Source organism: Sinocyclocheilus grahami, unplaced genomic scaffold (assembly GCF_001515645.1).
Source record: "Sinocyclocheilus grahami isolate Dianchi unplaced genomic scaffold, SAMN03320097.WGS_v1.1 scaffold40.1, whole genome shotgun sequence".
Lineage (NCBI taxonomy): Eukaryota > Metazoa > Chordata > Actinopteri > Cypriniformes > Cyprinidae > Sinocyclocheilus > Sinocyclocheilus grahami.
This window is the reverse complement of record NW_015505219.1, coordinates 1,227,497-1,245,079: the sequence shown is the minus strand read 5'-3', so window position 1 is coordinate 1,245,079 and position 17,583 is coordinate 1,227,497. Positions and strand designations below refer to the sequence as shown.

Here is a 17,583-nt window from a genome sequence, read left to right as displayed (position 1 = left end):
GTAAAATGGAGTCTATATTCCTCTCATGTGAAATCTGTAAAACCGCACATTTTTCAGCACATTTCTTTATGTGTAAAATATTTGAATGTGGGGGAAAATAATGAATGCACCGTTAACATAAATGAAAAAATGCAGGATAGTTTTATTGTGACCTTCATATAACAAAAGGATTCAACAGAAAAAGTCAACAATGAAAAGAAAGTTTCCTATTTATTACTACTGAGCTGTCAGTTAATGCTGCGGTATGGCCAGTATTTCAATAAATCATTTTTCATAGATATTTTAGTTGTATTGGTCGTTTTTATGGAGCTAAATTGTGTTAGATTCACGTTGTGCGACGCAGTGTAGTCCTGCTGGCCTCGTGGGGGCGTGATCAGGTCTTTTGCTTGCACCCGATTGCTCACTTCAAGTGCCACTCACTCGTCACGCAAAAGCCATTGGTCAGCTCGTAGCATCGTCATCAGCCGAACACATTCATGCGGTTTTGGTGTGCGAGGTGTTCGAGGACTGGAACATTTATGTTCAAATAAAAACAGTTATACTAAAATGCCTCTGGAATAGGAAAAATCTGTAAACATACTATTGTTGGTTTTCTGTTCATTTAATGCACGGCGAAAAGGAGAAATCCACAAAAGAGCTGGAGGGACACACACATTAGGGGAGGTAAGCTAACCCAGTTAGCATCAACACAATTCAATAAAGCTCACTCGATTCTGTATTTTACAGATTTTTTTTATATGTTCATATATTGGCCTTTTAAGACAACTATAGTGCGACGTGTGCATTTACATTTTTGAGCAGAAATGGACACGATGATCACAATGAAGCTTTCATCCGTCTATTGCGCGCCGTTTAGGGCTCCTCCTGACTTGCAGGAATTGTGGTTGTTGGAATGTTTTTACACATGCGGACCATTTTCAGGTGTTATGAACACAGCTTTTCTCTTTATCAAATGAATGGCTGTTAAAATGCCATTTACAGCCATGATGTCTATCTACATGATCAGACAGGTTGTGTTGACATCTCAAACGGAGTCATTTAACTGTTTACAAAAGGTTAACGTTACTTTACCCATGTGATGTATATTTGCAACAATATATCTGATGTTGCTAGAGTTCTATATTTCATTTGCAATCATAGGGAAAATATGAGACGTGCCAAATTTGCACTGCAAAGGTGGCTCAGTCAGAAGAGCTACTGAAGTGGCATTTAGGGTTTTACACAGAATCTTTAATGTTGCTCAGAGATGGCATAAATGAATTTACACAAATTACAATCATATACTTTGTGTCAGCAGACAATACAGTTTTGCTTTTATGTGGCATTGTGATCTTACAGTGAATTTTGAGCAGGCACAGTGCAGCCTTCATTTAAGTCTTATAACAAATAATACATGCATCTTCTTTTTTTCACCTATTGACCAAAATGCTAAATGCAGGACTGAAAATTGCTGTAGAGTAATATATGTGATTGTTAACCTCCTTAAAGCGGTAATTGTCTGCTGGCAAAATGAGGTTTAATAAAACTCTAAACTGAAAGTGGATCCTGCTGCAAAAAACGTAATTTTTTGGAATGGCCAAGTTAAATTTCTGACTGTTACAGGACTTTATCATCGAAATGTTGTGGAAGGTCCTGCATAGAGCAGTTTGTGCAAGGAAACACGGCAACAAATTCCTCCAGGCCAATATGAGAGACTGATCCACAGTTGATGGGAAATGTAGCTACCAGTTGACCTACAGAATACACTTTTTAAATGTTGCTTTATGATTCCTGCTGTGACATGGTAACACTGTTTTCCCTTTCTTTCAAAGTTATGGAGGTGGATGCCAGTTTGACCTCAGGGATGGAGATGGAGTTGGATCCAGAGTTGGAGGAGGAGTTAGGGGTGTCTTTGGACGAGCTGCGCAGTTGGATAGAGGAGCAGGTGGACAGCAGTGAGGCCGTGCGGCAGAGGAAAGCTCAGCTGGAGCAGCTGCAGGAATGGGTTGAGCAGAGGGAGAAGGAGGTTGCTGATACGGATGCTCTTTGCTCTAATGCCTCAGAGTAAGTTTAAAATGCGAGACTTTATGCACTGAAATCAACGCAGCTAAAAGTGAAGTGAAAATCTGAAACCAATCAACCCTCTACGCACACCTTGGCAATATAATCGCCATTGGCTAGTACATTTTTTTGTTTACTCTCCAGACTGATATACTATTTTATACACACACACACACACACATGTTTACTTAGCTATCTAAATGGAGACATTTCGTAGACCTCTATTGTTTTTATATACAGATAGTTATACACTTTTTAACCTAAACCCACCCCTACCCCTCACAGAAAACTTTCTGCATTTTTACAATTTCAAAAGTAAAAAAAAAAACTTTGTTTACTTTATTTTAACAGTTTTACAAATGAGGACATCCACAAATTGAGGTTTTTGCCAATTTTGTCAGGCTTTGCTCACTTTTGGGTACAAATTTGTCCCCAAAATATTGTTAAGTAGGTACATACACACACACGATTCCACCCAATCAGCTTATCTTTGTAAAATGGAATGGCTTCTTAAATAACTAATATATTGTTGGTCATAGGTAATAGTAATTATTATTAAAAGATACTACTACTACTACTAATATTATTATCTGCTGGGTTCATGAATATTAATCACGTTGTCAGCGTTCGCTCGAACTGATTTGCTGAAATCAAAACAGGGACGGTAATAGATGAGCGCCAACCAACCAACCAATAGATAAGAGCTGTTCGTGCATTTGCTCTGCCCACTGCCGAGAAACCGTCTCCGGTTACTATCGTAACCTCGGTTCCCTGAGAGCAGGAACGAGACATCACGGAGACATTTCTCCGTTATGTGAACTCCTTCCCTTCCAACCTTTCCTGAAGTCCTATTGGCTCACGCCAGTCCAAATGACTGGCCAATTGTCGCGAAGTATGCAAATCGCATGCAAATACTGATGCGCTCGAGAGGCAGTATAAAAGGCGGTGCACGCGCGACAATTACGTCAGATTCTGATACTGAATGCCGCTTAGCTGGTCGAGCAGCGAACACGGCGACCTCCGTGATGTCTCGCTCCCGCTCTCAGGGAACCGAGGTTACGATAGTAACCAGAGACGTTCCCTCTCAAGTTTTCACGAGACATCACGGAGACATTTCTCCGTTATGGGAACGATATTCAATCCCGCTGTGAGAGAGGCTACGAGCAGCCTGTACAAGTCACATACTCAGCGAAGATAGAACACACAATTCCCACAACCAATAGCGACGCTTGCTAGGCGGGCTCGCAGCTGATAGGTGGAGACAAGCCAATGAGCGTCTAAAGCCCAGGCATACGAAATTTGCATATCTGGTCAGTGATAATGTATGCTGCGCTGAGAAACATTGCAGAAGCAACAACAACCACAGTATTGTGAGGGGGGGCTGCACAGAGGTAACGGTGTTAAGCAGCAGTATAACACATAAGATGATGATGGTACACCAATTGAATTAGACATTAAATAGCAGGAGCTGCACTGAGTACAGGGCAGACAACAGCAACAATAGCATATAGGGCTGCGCAGAGTAATTACTGTGCGAGGCAGCAAACACACATGAATAGAGGTAGCATAAACGTGAATCAGTCACTCACCGGCAGCACTTGGGAGGCTAAGGACTGAGCGAGCGTCCAGCTTGTAAAACCTGGCGAAGGTATTCTGAGAAGACCAGCCGGCTGCAAAGCATATATCCTGAATAGACATACCTCTCGACCATGACCAGGAGGAGGCAATAGCTCTTGTTGAGTGGGTCCTAATGTGCAAAGGACATTCCAAACCTTGGCTCGTATAACAGCCGTGTTAGCATCCACAATCCAATGGGAAAGCCTCCTTTTTGACACGGCCAGGCCCTTCGCACAACCACCGTAGCACACGAAAAGCTGGCCGAACGGTCAATGAAAATCCTCAAAGCCCTGACGGGGCACACCGAAATCTGAGCGTCCGCATCACGCGAGGTCGGTGACTCAGAAGACAGGGCAGACAGCGAAACAGTCTGCGCTCTGAAGGGGGTAGATAGTGATTTAGGCACGTAGCTCGGTCTCGGCCAGAGAGTGACGCTGCAGTCACCGGGTCTGAAAGTAAATACAATCGCTGTCCACAGAAAATGCATGTAAATCCCCTATGCGCTTAGCCGAAGCGAGGGCAAGAAGAAGTGCCGTTTGAGAGGTAGCTCCTTTATAGCAATGGATACTAAATGCTCGAATGGTGGTTGTGAAAGAGCTCTTAACACCACCTCTAGGTCCCAGGGCGAAACTGAAGGCGGATGCGGGGAATGCAACCTCCTCACCCCCTTAAGATCACTCACCGCCAGCGCGTGCCTACTGATCGATTGCCCGCCCAGCGGGGAATAAAACGAGGCAATAGCGGCCAGTGTTGATGATAGACAACCACTATCAAGCCTGGTACTGTAGAAAACGCAGAACATCCGACACGGAGCAAGCAGCCGGGTCGATATGAACATCACGGCACCACAAACACTCCCCATTTTAGAGCATAGAAATGTCTCGTGGAGGGCGCCCCCGCCTCCGAGAGCATATCAAGCACATGAGAATGCAGGGCGATCAGCTCCTCTGATACCCCCGAAGCAGCCACACATGATGGCTCAATAACTCCGGGTTGGGGTGCCACACCAAGCCGCTCGTTTGAGACGGCAGATCCTTCCTGATGGGGATCGGCCAGGGTGGCGCCACCAGCAGCTTTGTCAGGTCCGGGAGCCAAGGCTGGTTCGGCCAGTCCGGCGCGACGAGTGTCACCGAAGCCTCCTGCTCCCTGATCTTGTATATCACCAGCTGCATTATCTTGATCGAAGAAACGCATACGGCCTGGCTACTGGCCAGTGCGATGTCAGAGCGTCCTCTTCCAGCCGGGAGTGAGACAGGGAGAAGAACAGCGGGCAGTGCGCATTCTCGCTCGTGGCGAACAGATCCTCTTCCGCTCTCCCATAGCGGGTCCAAATCATCCGAACCGACTCAGGATGCAGCCTCCACTCTCCTTGAGGAATCCCCTTCCTCAAAAGCATTTCTGCCCCGTGGTTCAGGAGACCCGGGATGTGCGCTGCTCTGATGGAGAGAAAGTGACGGTCCGTCCATAGCAGGAGATTCGCTGCCTGCTTGTACCGAGCCTTGGATCGTACGCCCCCTTGGTGATTTATGTACGACACCTCAGACGTTGTCGTGTGAATCAGGGGACTCGTTCTACCGCTCTACTTCGAGCAGGTTGCATACCTCTTGTCTCAGAACCAGGGCATTTCGAGGCAATGTTAGAGGCTTCACCACGCCGTTGAAACGGGGTGGTCTGCCTCTGAATTCAAGGGCATACCCACACTCTATCACACCAAGTAACCAGCGCGAGATTCCCGGAATAGTTTTCCACGTGCACAGGAACAGACATAGCAGCTTGGTCGTTGGATGCGCCAGCGAGTGCTGCGCGGCTATAACATGTGTGAGCAGCGGCTCTGCACCGCTCTGAGGCGGGGCGAGCGGCACTACATTGACTGAGTGAGGAGGAAAGAGCTCTTTTGTGCACATGTATGCATTTTATTTATTTTTTACCATTTTGAGACCGCTTGTGGGCTGGACCGATCGCGTAGGCTACTCTTCCCTCCTCTCCGGGCTGTCAGGACGATGACTTGGCAGCTGACGGCGGGCGAGAGTCACGGCGCGGGCTCCTCCTCTTGCCATGGTCATTGCTTGCATGGCGCGCATTTTAACCGGTGTGGGCGGCGGCATCTGCGCCTATCACTTACAGACTGTGAATGGCTATACGACCTAGTTGAACACCACTTTGTAGGGGCGTGAACAACTGACGTAATAATCCAACGAAAACTTGAAGGCTGATAAGACGCGTGCATAGGAATCAGGTGACTCCTCGCCTTCGCGTGCTTTTCCAAGCAGGGGCATCAGGTGACTCCTTGCCGCTTTACTGCTGGTGAGTGGGTAAGCGACTGAAGCGCTTGTCGCCACACTGAAGCGGAGGCTGCATATCACCCTGAATGAGTGAAAGAGCAGAGTCCTCTACACACCCAGCCGCTGATGTGTGGCTGGTATCACGTGAATAAGAGAGCAGTGTCTTCCAAACACGGCAGCCGCTGATGAGGGGCTGGTATCGTGTGAACGAGTGAGGAGCCAGTGATTGTGCTTTGCACACGGCAGAATGCCGCTCCCAGGCGGGGAGCTGCACACTTTTTGTGGGAAGGCTGTGGAGGTCCAGCAGCCATTGGCCGAGGTGGTGGGTCATGCGGCATCTGCGGCGACATGAGAACCCTTCGCTCCAGTAACGTTATCTGCACTCGGCTCTCCGCTCCACCATGGAAGGGGGACGTGAGAAGCCGGGCTGATGTCCTGCAGGTTCGATGGGTGAGAGGAATGCAGACATTTTGTCGGCATGAGCTCATCACCAGAGTCCTTATGGTCCACCACTGATAGAGGGCAGACGGACTCATCTGGCATCTGAAGAAAAAATGTCATACTCCCCTGAACGCTGCAGAGGGCCGGCAATCCAGGCACCGCCCTCTGATGAGCGAACCTTAAGTGAGCTGTAATAGTTTATAAGCCATATTCTTAGGTTATTCAGCAAAGTGAAGGAGAAGATTCTGATGTAATTGTCACGCGTGCACCGCCTTTTAATACTGCCTCTCGAGCGCGTCAGTATTTGCATGCAATTTGCATACATCGTGACAATTGGCCAGTCATTTGGACTGGCATGAGCCAATAGGACTTCAGGAAAGGTTGGAAGGGAAGGAGTTCCCATAACGGAGAAATGTTTCCGTGATGTCTTGTGAAAGCTCGAGAGGGAATGGCATATCTTCTGCTTGTTCTTAAAAGCTGAATAATTCTAAATGAACTCTGTTATTTTGACAGGAAAATACAACAAAGAATATGGTTTATATGTAGCGAGTCGATTCGGCGTGGTATGCAAGACTCTCGCTCTCTCTCTTTGCATGTGTGAGAAACACAGCGCTATCAGTAAAGCGATGGCGAGTCGTGCGCCTTCACACTAGTTTACGGTACGTCAAATACAGGTGCGCTGCGTGCTACATATTGCGCATCCATTGAGTACATGATCCATTGAGCGCATCCAAATAGTACAGATCGCTTGACGGAGAGCGAAACTCTCAAGCGCTCAGTCAGCGTCTTTATCGAATGAAAATCTGTGTTGAGCTCCTCTCACACACATACTGGCGTGTAAAATCTAAGAATTTATTAGCCAATGGCTAATGTTAGACATTATTTAGTCGCCCAGAATAAGATTTAGTTGCATTTGCGAGTGATTTACTCACAATGTAGAGGGTTGCCAATGAGAGTTCAGTCAAACACCCAAACTGTTTCTTGAGAAATATCCAACCCTTGCTGCAATATACAAATTCTTCCCAGAAACCTTTAGTAGACAGTTAATAGAACAATATCCATATGGTACATAAAGCAATAAAGAATCATGTAAAAGCACATCCCAGTAAATATATTGGCACAAAAAACACAAACAAAATTACAAAGTATGCAAAGACTGAAAACAAGTGACTACTTCAGGTTATGACAACATGATTGTTAATCCAAAAGCCACCATTTTATAGGGTTAAAAATGTAGTATTTCTTAATTCTAGAGGAGAAAGTACATGGATCTGTCTGTTTTCAAAGGTCTGTGGTTCAGTGTGAATCTCTGGTGAAGGAAGTGTACAGTAAGATGGGTCTGGTGTATCATGAGAGCAGCTCAGAGGATGAGGGAGGAGGCAAGGCAAACACTTCTGAGGTCATTGAGATTGACGATGATGATGACGATGATGTCATTGCTGTGGGATGTGGTAAGATAGATGCTACATTTTATTTATTTATTTCGTTTTTTTTAGATGTAAAATATGTACAGTAACAGCATGATTTCTTCCACAGTGGTTCCTCCCAAGAAGGTTGTAACTCCCAGCAAGGACCCAGCGGTAAGAGAAATGTGTCATTTGTATCACTTAGTGAAATTAAATGTGCGGTCACATGTAAACTTGGTGAATATTCGCGGGCGAAAGCCAGTCATTTCATTAGAAATACACACGATCTGGAATTTCTTGTGAGGGTGAAAGATTTCCCCACAGATTTTGCATCGAGTTCAGATTTGGTTTGAAATTGACTAAGACAATGAAATTAACAAAAGACGATGGACATTTTTACCTTTGAAAATACACCAAAATGTCATAAATATAACCGCACACTAATGCTATACTATTAACTTTTCATAAAGCTGTTTGTCAGGTGATTTAGTTGATGTTTCCTTTTGTGTGTTGTGTCTGTATTTTATTTAAAGTTTAAGGAGGCTTCAGCTGCTCTTCAAAGAACATCTCAGCAGGTGCAGAACCTGGCCCAGTCTGTCAATAGAACAGCCCCCTCGAGTTTAACACCAGCTAAAGCTGTAGCCCCTCCCACACAATCCCATGGTGCTCTAGCTGTTCCAGCAGTGTTTATGTCCTCAGGCCCAAGGAACGCACCCACTCAACCAAACCCTAATTTAAAACAGGATAATATCAAGATCAACATGACACTGTTGGGTAAAAAACGAACCAAGACGTGGCATCGTGGAACACTTGTTGCCATCAAACAAGTGGGTAAGTGCATGCAGTTTATTCCCTGTATTGAATAATCCTTCTCTGAGATTGTACTGTACATTTCATCCTGCTATGTGTGTGAATGTGTAGGCTAAATTTAATCAAAAAGCTTAATTTATTATTTTGATATCAAATTTTCACAGGGAACAATTTTAAGTACAAGGTGAAGTTTGAGAATAAAGGGAAGAGTCTTCTCTCTGGGAACCACGTGGCATTTGATTACCACCCAACACTGGAGAGGCTGTTTGTTGGTGCCCGTGTTGTCGCTAGGTACAAGGATGGCAATCAAGTCTGGCTCTATGCAGGCGTAGTCGCTGAGATGCCCAACAGCAAGAACCGTATGAGGTAAGATGAACAGAAGACCTTAAGGAGATTATTGAAGGATAGAAGGCATTGCTTACTGATTGAATGTTGTTGCAGGTTCCTGATCTTTTTCGATGATGGTTATGCCTCATATGTAGGCCTGCCTGAGCTGTACCCGATCTGCAGACCATGTAAGAAACTTTTTTTTTCTTATTCTTTTTAAATTTTTCTTTTTAGTTCCCAGCCATTTCTGTTTGTGCCTTCTCTCTGATAATATAATATTAAACACTGCTGATATTTTTTAGGTTATTTGATTTTTCATTGAATCATCTTTCAAATTTAACAAATCAAATAAGTAATAAATAATACAATAAATAATAACTTATTTTAATTATATGAATTAATAAAAAAATAATAGTAATTACATTAAATAAGAAGTTTTAATGGCTCTCTATTTTTGTCTCTCTCTCAATTCGTATTCAGTAAAAAAGACCTGGGAGGATATTGAGGATGCATCATGCAAAGATTTCATTGAGGAGTACATCACGTCATATCCCAACAGACCCATGGTGCTGCTGAAGCCAGGGCAAATCATAAAGACGGAATGGGAGGGAACATGGTGGAAAAGCCGTGTGGAAGAAGTGGATGGCAGCCTTGTCAAAATGCTTTTCCTGGTCAGCTCGGCATCACATATAGCAAGAAGTGTTATAGTTAATGATTTTTTTTAATTATTAATTTGTTGCTAGATTTCTTTGATTATCCCTTAACAGTCATGTTCATATGCAGTGTTAAGTTTTCTGTATGTTAAATGACACTAGAACGTGAACAGTATTGTTTATTGTATGTTGCAGGATGATAAGCGTAGTGAGTGGATTTATCGTGGCTCAACAAGACTAGAACCCATGTTTAATCTGAAAATGAACACAGCTAGCAGTCAAGAGAAGAAAATGGCTGGTCAACAAAGACAGCGTCCCAATATGGGTAACAGATTGCTTTGTGTTTGCCTTTTATATTTTATGCATTATTTTTATGTGAAAATGTATGTGTAAACATTTCTCACCACAACCTGTATTTTAAGTATTCACTGGTTTGTCCCTTCTCTGCATTCATTTTCCAATTCTCATCTTACTAAAACTGTGTATGTGTTTTTAGGAGCATTGAGGACAAAGGGCCCTGTAGTGCAGTACACTAGTGAAAACAGTACTTCTGCTTCCAGTCGACCTGCAGCCCCACAGATCCCACCACCTCGGCCAATGGCTGCTGGACCCCCACAGCCTTCCCGCACAGAGTGAATGATTCAAGAGCTACTGTTCTTAAATATTCCAGTTTAATCCAGGTCCAGCGTTAAACCATGGTTGTCTATTTCTATTCAATTTCAGGAGTCCTAGTTTAAAGAGTCAAATGGCTAAAAAGAGCACTGGTTCCGTTGCACTGCAGCCTCGTCAGGCCATGGCCTCTGACCTCCAGCCCAAAGCACTAATCGGCACTGTTCACCAAACTAATACCTCCAGGTTAGTGTGACAACCAGGCACTGGGTACTAGTCACTACTGTGAGCTGTATATCTGCTAAACACTGTACATGTCACATCTTCTGTCCTTTGCTTCTCTGTCAGCATTTATGCTTGGTATTAGTGTCTCGGGTGGTCCGATCAAGTGGACCAAAATGTTTTTTAATGACTCGAATCAAATTATACTGTTCAGAAATACATTCAGTGCATACACTGGATTCACATTGTGTTATCCAGCAGTGAAGACTGTCTGCTCAACCATCAGACAACCAAAATGAAAGTCAAAACGTTTTTTTTTTTTTTGTAGTATCATTAAGTGTAATAAACATATTTGGGAAACACAGTGTACCAACATCTTGTTATCTTACTTGCAGGCTCTTTCTTCTGCAGTCTGGACCTGTGCATACGTTGACGCCAATCATACAAGCTCCGCATAATTTGCAGACAACTGTGTCAACCTACACAAGTGAGCGTATTCCTCAGGAGCCATCGTACCAGGCTCCGAATGACAGACTCTTCTACCTTACACACAACTGCACACCTGACTGTCTAAAGCGCATCCGGCCCACCCATCCCAACCTGCATCGAGGACGCAACCCTCTTCTTACTCCATTGCTCTACGAGTTTCGCCGCATGACTGGCCGCAGACGCCTTAACCGCAAGGTTTGTGTGGCTTAATGTACAGTCCCATTACCGCTATTTGGCAAAATTTTTAGTTCAGAATCCAGTCAATAGGAATTTGCTCAATTGGAAGTTTCATATGAGAGCAAAAAATCCTACATGTGGAAATTTTGCATCAGGTTCAAGTTGGTCATGTTTGGTTTGAAAGTGACTTATGTGCGAGTTGTCCTTCATGCATTACTCTAGTATTTAGAATGGACTTTCCTGCCAAATTTTGCCTGAGTTTGCTAATGTGACCGTACCTTTAGAAACAAGTGATCAACCAAAAAAGTGTTAAGTAATTGATCCATATCTCCAAAGAGCTTGATGGTTGATATACTAGTAAACATACTAATTTATATTAACCCTCTTCCTCTCCCACTCAGATGTCATTCCATGTCATCTACAAGTCCCCGTGTGGCTTGAGTCTGAGAAATATGGCAGAAATCCAGCACTACCTCTTCCAGACACACTGTGACTTCATCTTTTTGGAGATGTTCTGTCTGGACCCCTATGTGCTGGTGGACCGTCGATTCCAACCCCAGAGGCCATTCTACTTCATTCGGGACATCACAGGCGGTCGCGAAGACATTCCCTTGTCCTGTGTGAATGAGATCGACAACACTCCTCCGCCCAGTGTGGCCTACAGTAAAGAGAGGATCCCAGCAGATGGAGTCTTTATTAACACCAGCTCAGACTTCCTGGTGGGCTGTGACTGCACTGATGGCTGCAGAGACAAGTTAGTATCATTGATTGGCTTTCATACAAAAAAGAAGTCAAAAATGTCAGGGTGAGAAAAAGCCTGTTTAAAATAAAGAAAAGAAAATCTTAAGTAGTTTGGCATATATCTTTTAAAATATTTTTGTGCAATATATTTTAATCTTATTGTGATTTTTTTTTTGACCTTGTAATTTTTTGTCAAAATGCTATAACTGGATCTTCCAGTAAAATGACTTTCATTAAAAAAAATAAATTCTGTCAGTGACCAATAATGCAGAAAAAAATCATAAAACAGGAAATTACATAGAAAGGACCCTTGCAGTCAATCATGTGTATTAGTGCATAAAGGTCAATAACATTAGATAATTTTCATCAAACATGCCTAAGACCTAATGTCCTTTGTTCTGTACCTTTTATTTGTTTATAGATCTAAGTGTTCGTGTCATCAGCTGACTCTGCAGGCTACAGGGTGTGCGCCAGGTGGGCAGATCAACCCCAATGCTGGATACCATCACAAGAGACTGGAAGAGTGTCTCCCTACAGGGTCTGTGATATATAACCAACCCTCCATACTGTCATTATCATGTTGATTTACAGTGAGACCATTCAACTTAATGTCTCTCCTTTTAATTGTCCTGTCTCTCTTTTTCCCTTCTCCTTTGCATTTTCAGAATGTATGAATGTAATAAGCGCTGCCGCTGTAATCCGCAGATGTGCACTAACCGTCTGGTTCAGCACGGTTTGCAGGTCCGACTGCAACTCTTTAAGACCCAAAATAAAGGCTGGGGCATTCGTTGCCTTGATGACGTCGCCAAGGGCTCATTTGTTTGTATATATGCAGGTAACCAACTCGAAACATAATTTGGACTTTAGTTTATTAAAAAAAATTATCAATCCAGTGTTTAGTCTTACCTAAGCTTCTCTCTCTTAAGCCTAAAGTATGCTTTGACCGTCTGCAGTCCACACACTGTCCGTATGACATAATTTTCATCATTAGGAGGGCCTGCAGATGTCCAGCACTGGGCCTTTAGTGTTTTATAGTAATGATTGTTTCTTTCTCTATCAGGTAAAATCCTGACAGATGACTTTGCCGATAAAGAAGGTTTGGAAATGGGTGATGAATACTTTGCCAATCTAGACCACATTGAGAGCGTGGAGAACTTTAAGGAAGGTTACGAGAGTGAGGCCCACTGCTCCGACAGCGAGGGCAGCGGGGTGGACATGAGCAGGGTTAAACTACCTGCTTCCTCTCAACACGGTAAATCCACCACCAAGATGGAGGAGCGTAACAGCAGCACTACCGGCAAAAGTGAGAGACCTATGCACACATCTGACTATTCTGCTTGTTATAAAAATGAGTGGCTATGGTGATATCAATGTTAATGAGGAAAAACAACACCAGTTCTTTGTCTCAATAGAACTAAGTTAGACTCAGTAGAGTAATCAGGTGTCAAAATCACGAATCCTCCTATGGTGGAGGTGTAACTTTTTTTTGAGAAACTTTTGCAACAATCACTTTTAACTAACTGCTCTCTAGGTGATTTAGTGGGAGGTCCGTTCTTCTCATGTTCTCACAGGTCTCCTAGCAGGTGTAGTTCATCACATTAACTATGAACATGATCCATTAACTTTTTAAAACCTTAATTCTTTGCATTAAAAGCTTGTTTAGCTTTCTTTAAAAATATGAATGATCAGCCAGTAAAAATAAATCTAACTACATGCCATTTATTTTAGTGTAGTGTTTTGTAGTCTTTGATTTTGAGCATAAGTTCATTTTGCTGCAATGTATATTCAGTAGGTGAAGGTTATAATCTTTATGACATCTATATAATATTTTTTTACCCACTTACTAGGTCAAGACGATTCATCTGAAGACAGTGATGATGACAAAGACGAAGAGTCTAATGAGGATGAGAGTGACAGCTCAGATGACACATTTGTGAAGGACACATATTACTCCACCAGCTCAGTGTGGAGGAGCTACACCACCCGCAGACAAGCCAAGGGAATTAAGGAAGGTGAGGAAACATGAGTGAGGAGAAGACATACCGGTATTAAACACTGAGACAGAGGACAGGCCACTAGAGGGCAGGATTGAGTAGAAATTCAGTTGTGTCTAGAAGTCTTTTAAATTGTCACAAAACCTGTCAAGAACCAGGTCAGCTAGGATTTTCATAAGTTACTAATTAGTAATAATAATAATGTCTCATACAGTGTATAATTTTATTTATTTGATTTTATCTTTGTGGTAAATGTCTTGAAGTGTTAATAATGATATTTTATAATGATATTATTATTATATTTCATATATTATATAATATTGATTTTCGTGGTGAAATGTCGTGAACAATTACTACTAATAATATTTATTGTTATTATTATTTTGTATTTTAAGTAATATAATATTGTTAATTTTCTGCATTTTATTTTGTGGTGAAATGTATTTGGACATGTTCTTGTTAGATTTACTTATTTTGTATATAGATTGTATCATTTAAATTAATGAGCTGTAAAAAGTAAATAATTGACTTTCTCATCATTCTCTGTCTTGGCTGTAGAGAGTCAGGACAGTAAGGATGGACTGAGTGCATCCACAGGTGAAGAGAGGAAGCCACCTCCAATGCCAGAGGAGACCGGGAAGAGTAAAGTGGCATCTTGGCTCACCAGCCAGTCTTCCACTTCTGCAAATCAGAGCGTCAAGGTGGAGGGAGGGATAAAGACGGAGAAGAAGGTCAGTCTAGTTTTCACACACCGTTTCCTATTTTAGCTTTCACATGAAATGTCTCTCTTTCCAGTCTCTTTGTTCCTCTTTCTTTGTCTCACTCTATCTGATAAACTCTCTGGTATCTCTCTCTATTTTTTCCTCTCATCTTGCACTCCTATTATAATCTTTCCTTCTGTCTTTTGTTTAGGATGTAATGACCCTCTCTGACAGTGATGATGTGCAGACTATCAGCTCAGGATCAGATGACAACAAGGAGAGGGAGAAAAAGACTCAAGGTAAGGTGGAGGAAAGGGGAAATTTCTTGTTTTCCAATGTTACATCGGTGGACTTCCTTACATCAGTGTAACTGTTGCTACACTTCAGTCAGCTGACTGAGTCTACTTGTACTAGAGGCAGACGACCCGAAACCCTTTATATCCCTCCTTCTTTATTATGAATGAGATGCTCATCCTGGAGGTGTTGTCATAATAACAGGCTATGAAAACCAAATTGACAATTAGAAGGTTGAATAATCTTGCATTTATCAAGTCCCTGTAACAAGCCATCAGAACATAATTTCTTTCTCTCTCTCTTCTCTCGATCTCAGCTGTGGTGAAGAGGCAGGTGGCGGTGAAGTCCACACGTGGCTTTGCTTTGAAGTCCCACAGTCTGATGGTGAAAACAGGAGGAGGGGGGGCAGGAGGAGGTGGCTCAGGCCCATCTCATGGACAGGGAGGTGGCGGGGGCGACAGTGGCCCTAAAAACACCCGCCAGTTCTTTGATGGGGAAGAATCCTGTTATATCATTGATGCCAAACTAGAGGGCAACCTTGGACGCTACCTCAATGTGAGTACAACAGACATTGACATAAGTCTAAGATCTCAGGGTATGATTCTTTACTTGATTTTTAATTCAATAATAGTTCACAACTACTGTGTTTATATCCTCTCCTCCGCCACTGTCTTTGTCCCACAGCATAGCTGCAGCCCCAATCTGTTCGTCCAGAATGTGTTTGTGGATACTCATGATCTCCGCTTCCCATGGGTGGCCTTCTTTGCTAGCAAGTGAGCATAACGCCAGCCATTGTTATGCCTTTTTTTTTAAGCACTTGAATGTAATCATTTTACCTACCAGTAATTGGCTGGTATTAATATTTTTATTTTATTTTTACATTTAATATCGGTGTGTTACTGTCAAATTTTCTAAATTTAATAACACTGTTAAATGAAATCTTTAGCAAATCTCAAAATGTTTTACATTATTATTTGTTAGTCAGAATATTTACAGATTATTATGCTGCATATAAATGTAGCTGTGGTCTTTTATATGCAAACCTGTGTGTTTCTATAGGCGTATCCGAGCAGGGACGGAGCTGACGTGGGATTATAATTATGAAGTTGGCAGCGTGGAGGGCAAGGAGCTTCTGTGCTGCTGTGGATCAACAGAATGCAGAGGACGACTGCTGTAACACACACGTGCACACACACACACACACACTAAAGGTACCTCCTATTGTAGACGTGCCAGTGAAACTCTTATTTTGGAGCTCCTGGAAGCTGGATTTATCTGGTAAGGTCTGGGCTACTGATGAGAACTGAACAGACACGGAACAAAAAGGAATTTGTTCAGGAACTTACTGAAGTTGTAAAAAAGTGTATGTATGCTTGTTTTCAATTGCCCTGCTTCACAGAATTCCGGCTTAAACCCTAAACAGGCCCACGGCATCTATCATTATGGTTTATGCAATCCTTTCTGTAAACAGCTGTTTCTTTTTTATATACATCAATCTCAATACCCTAATGTTTTGCTTAGTCAATCTTTTGCTTTTCTTTTATACATGTAGTTTTGATAATGAGGATCCTTTTGTTTTTTTGTTTTTTCATTTTACTCATGGTTTTGTGATTGTCATTGTATGCTACTGTGTAAATGTGCTTTTGTTTGGTCAACAAGTCTATGAAAACAGACAAAATTGTACTTTTGACGCAATTTGAATTAAAGTTCTACAAAGACCAAAAATGTCATCCAGTGTTGTGGCTAAATATAACACTTGTTGTCATTTCATGGAAGATTTTGCAAGGCACATTAACGAGTGTGATAAGTCACAAACTGATCTTGTGGATACTCGTTTTAAGTGGTTTTTGGGTAACTAGGTGACTAAAGCACATTGAAAATGTACATCACTGGAAACTAGCAAGCCATATTATTAAAAAAACTGAAATCTGTTACTAAACTCAGTGCAAATAGTCCATCTGATGTCTAACAACACATTACTCTTATTTGCTTGCTTGGTCAAGTATTCTAAGAAGTTTGATGGCCACTTGATTGCTGTTAATGCTTTTTAAAAATGGAATGGACTTTTAAAAAAAAAAAAGGTTTTTCATTGTGAATTTAAATTCAGAACCTTTACAGCATGTGACACAGCAACATTCCAGTAATAATTTAATGATTGTATCAGTAGAATTTAATGGCATGCAGGAAACTCCTAAAAGAAGAACGTGAAACTAACAGTGCTAACTCTAGCACTGGGTTCAGTGATGATCACATGAGTGTTGAGCCAGTATGTGTAAGTTCCTACCCTGAAGGACATTTCACAGTTGACAAAAGTTAAGACTCGGCTCTCTATTAGGGTTGAACTGAGGAAGACTGACTTAAGCAGATAATTAAATGGCTGATATGTGTCTGCTTGGACTGATAATTCTCTGTTCATTTCTCTCAGGTACAGAATCGATATTTTCTCTACAAGACATGCTATTATAAATATTAGTTTAGCTGAGTTAGTCTGGGAAAGAGTTTGCTGGAACATTAGCTCTGTTTATGCTTGCAGCAATTCATGTTGTGATCTCTTGAGATGCGTAGTGTTACTTGTGTTACATACTGTATTATTCCTGAATGCATTAATACTAGGCATAGTGTGACATGCAGAAATATGATGCTCGTTTCTTTTCATATTAAGAGAATGTTAGTGATTTGAACAACTCTGCAAAAGTTTTTTTTTCTGATAAGAACACTAGTTTATTCTGGATAGTGTGCTGTTTGCCTCAAACAAGGAAAAATGAGAGTTTTGCATATAT

The 17,583-nt window shown here is 42.2% G+C and overlaps 1 protein-coding gene across 2 annotated transcripts; it reads left to right on the top strand.

The window, feature by feature from the left end:
- Positions 1–434: 434 nt before the first annotated feature.
- On the top strand, positions 435–16,472 carry LOC107582057 (histone-lysine N-methyltransferase SETDB1-B-like). 2 transcript variants are annotated; one of them, XM_016267777.1, is made up of 23 exons: positions 435–663; positions 1,603–1,717; positions 1,812–2,043; positions 7,668–7,831; positions 7,917–7,960; positions 8,320–8,617; positions 8,761–8,962; positions 9,038–9,111; positions 9,404–9,594; positions 9,772–9,901; positions 10,073–10,208; positions 10,300–10,431; positions 10,803–11,091; positions 11,475–11,827; positions 12,236–12,352; positions 12,480–12,649; positions 12,875–13,117; positions 13,662–13,826; positions 14,367–14,539; positions 14,721–14,808; positions 15,120–15,358; positions 15,488–15,576; positions 15,863–16,472. In XM_016267777.1, the coding sequence occupies exons 3-23, from the start codon at positions 1,814–1,816 to the stop codon at positions 15,978–15,980; spliced, it is 3,645 nt and encodes a 1,214-aa protein (XP_016123263.1). In that variant the 5' UTR covers positions 435–663; positions 1,603–1,717; positions 1,812–1,813; the 3' UTR covers positions 15,981–16,472. The 2 variants fall into 2 exon arrangements, with proteins under 2 accessions (XP_016123263.1, XP_016123262.1); XM_016267776.1 differs by lacking the exon at positions 1,603–1,717.
- The last annotated feature ends 1,111 nt before the right edge of the window (positions 16,473–17,583 follow it).

Coding starts and splice junctions, on each gene's coding strand:
- LOC107582057 (XM_016267776.1), top strand. CDS start 1,814: ATGGAGGTGGATGCCAGTTTGACCTCAGGGATGGAGATGGAGTTGGAT. Junction 10,432..10,802: donor CACCAAACTAATACCTCCAG/GTTAGTGTGACA, acceptor TCTTACTTGCAG/GCTCTTTCTTCTGCAGTCTG. Junction 11,092..11,474: donor GCAGACGCCTTAACCGCAAG/GTTTGTGTGGCT, acceptor TCTCCCACTCAG/ATGTCATTCCATGTCATCTA.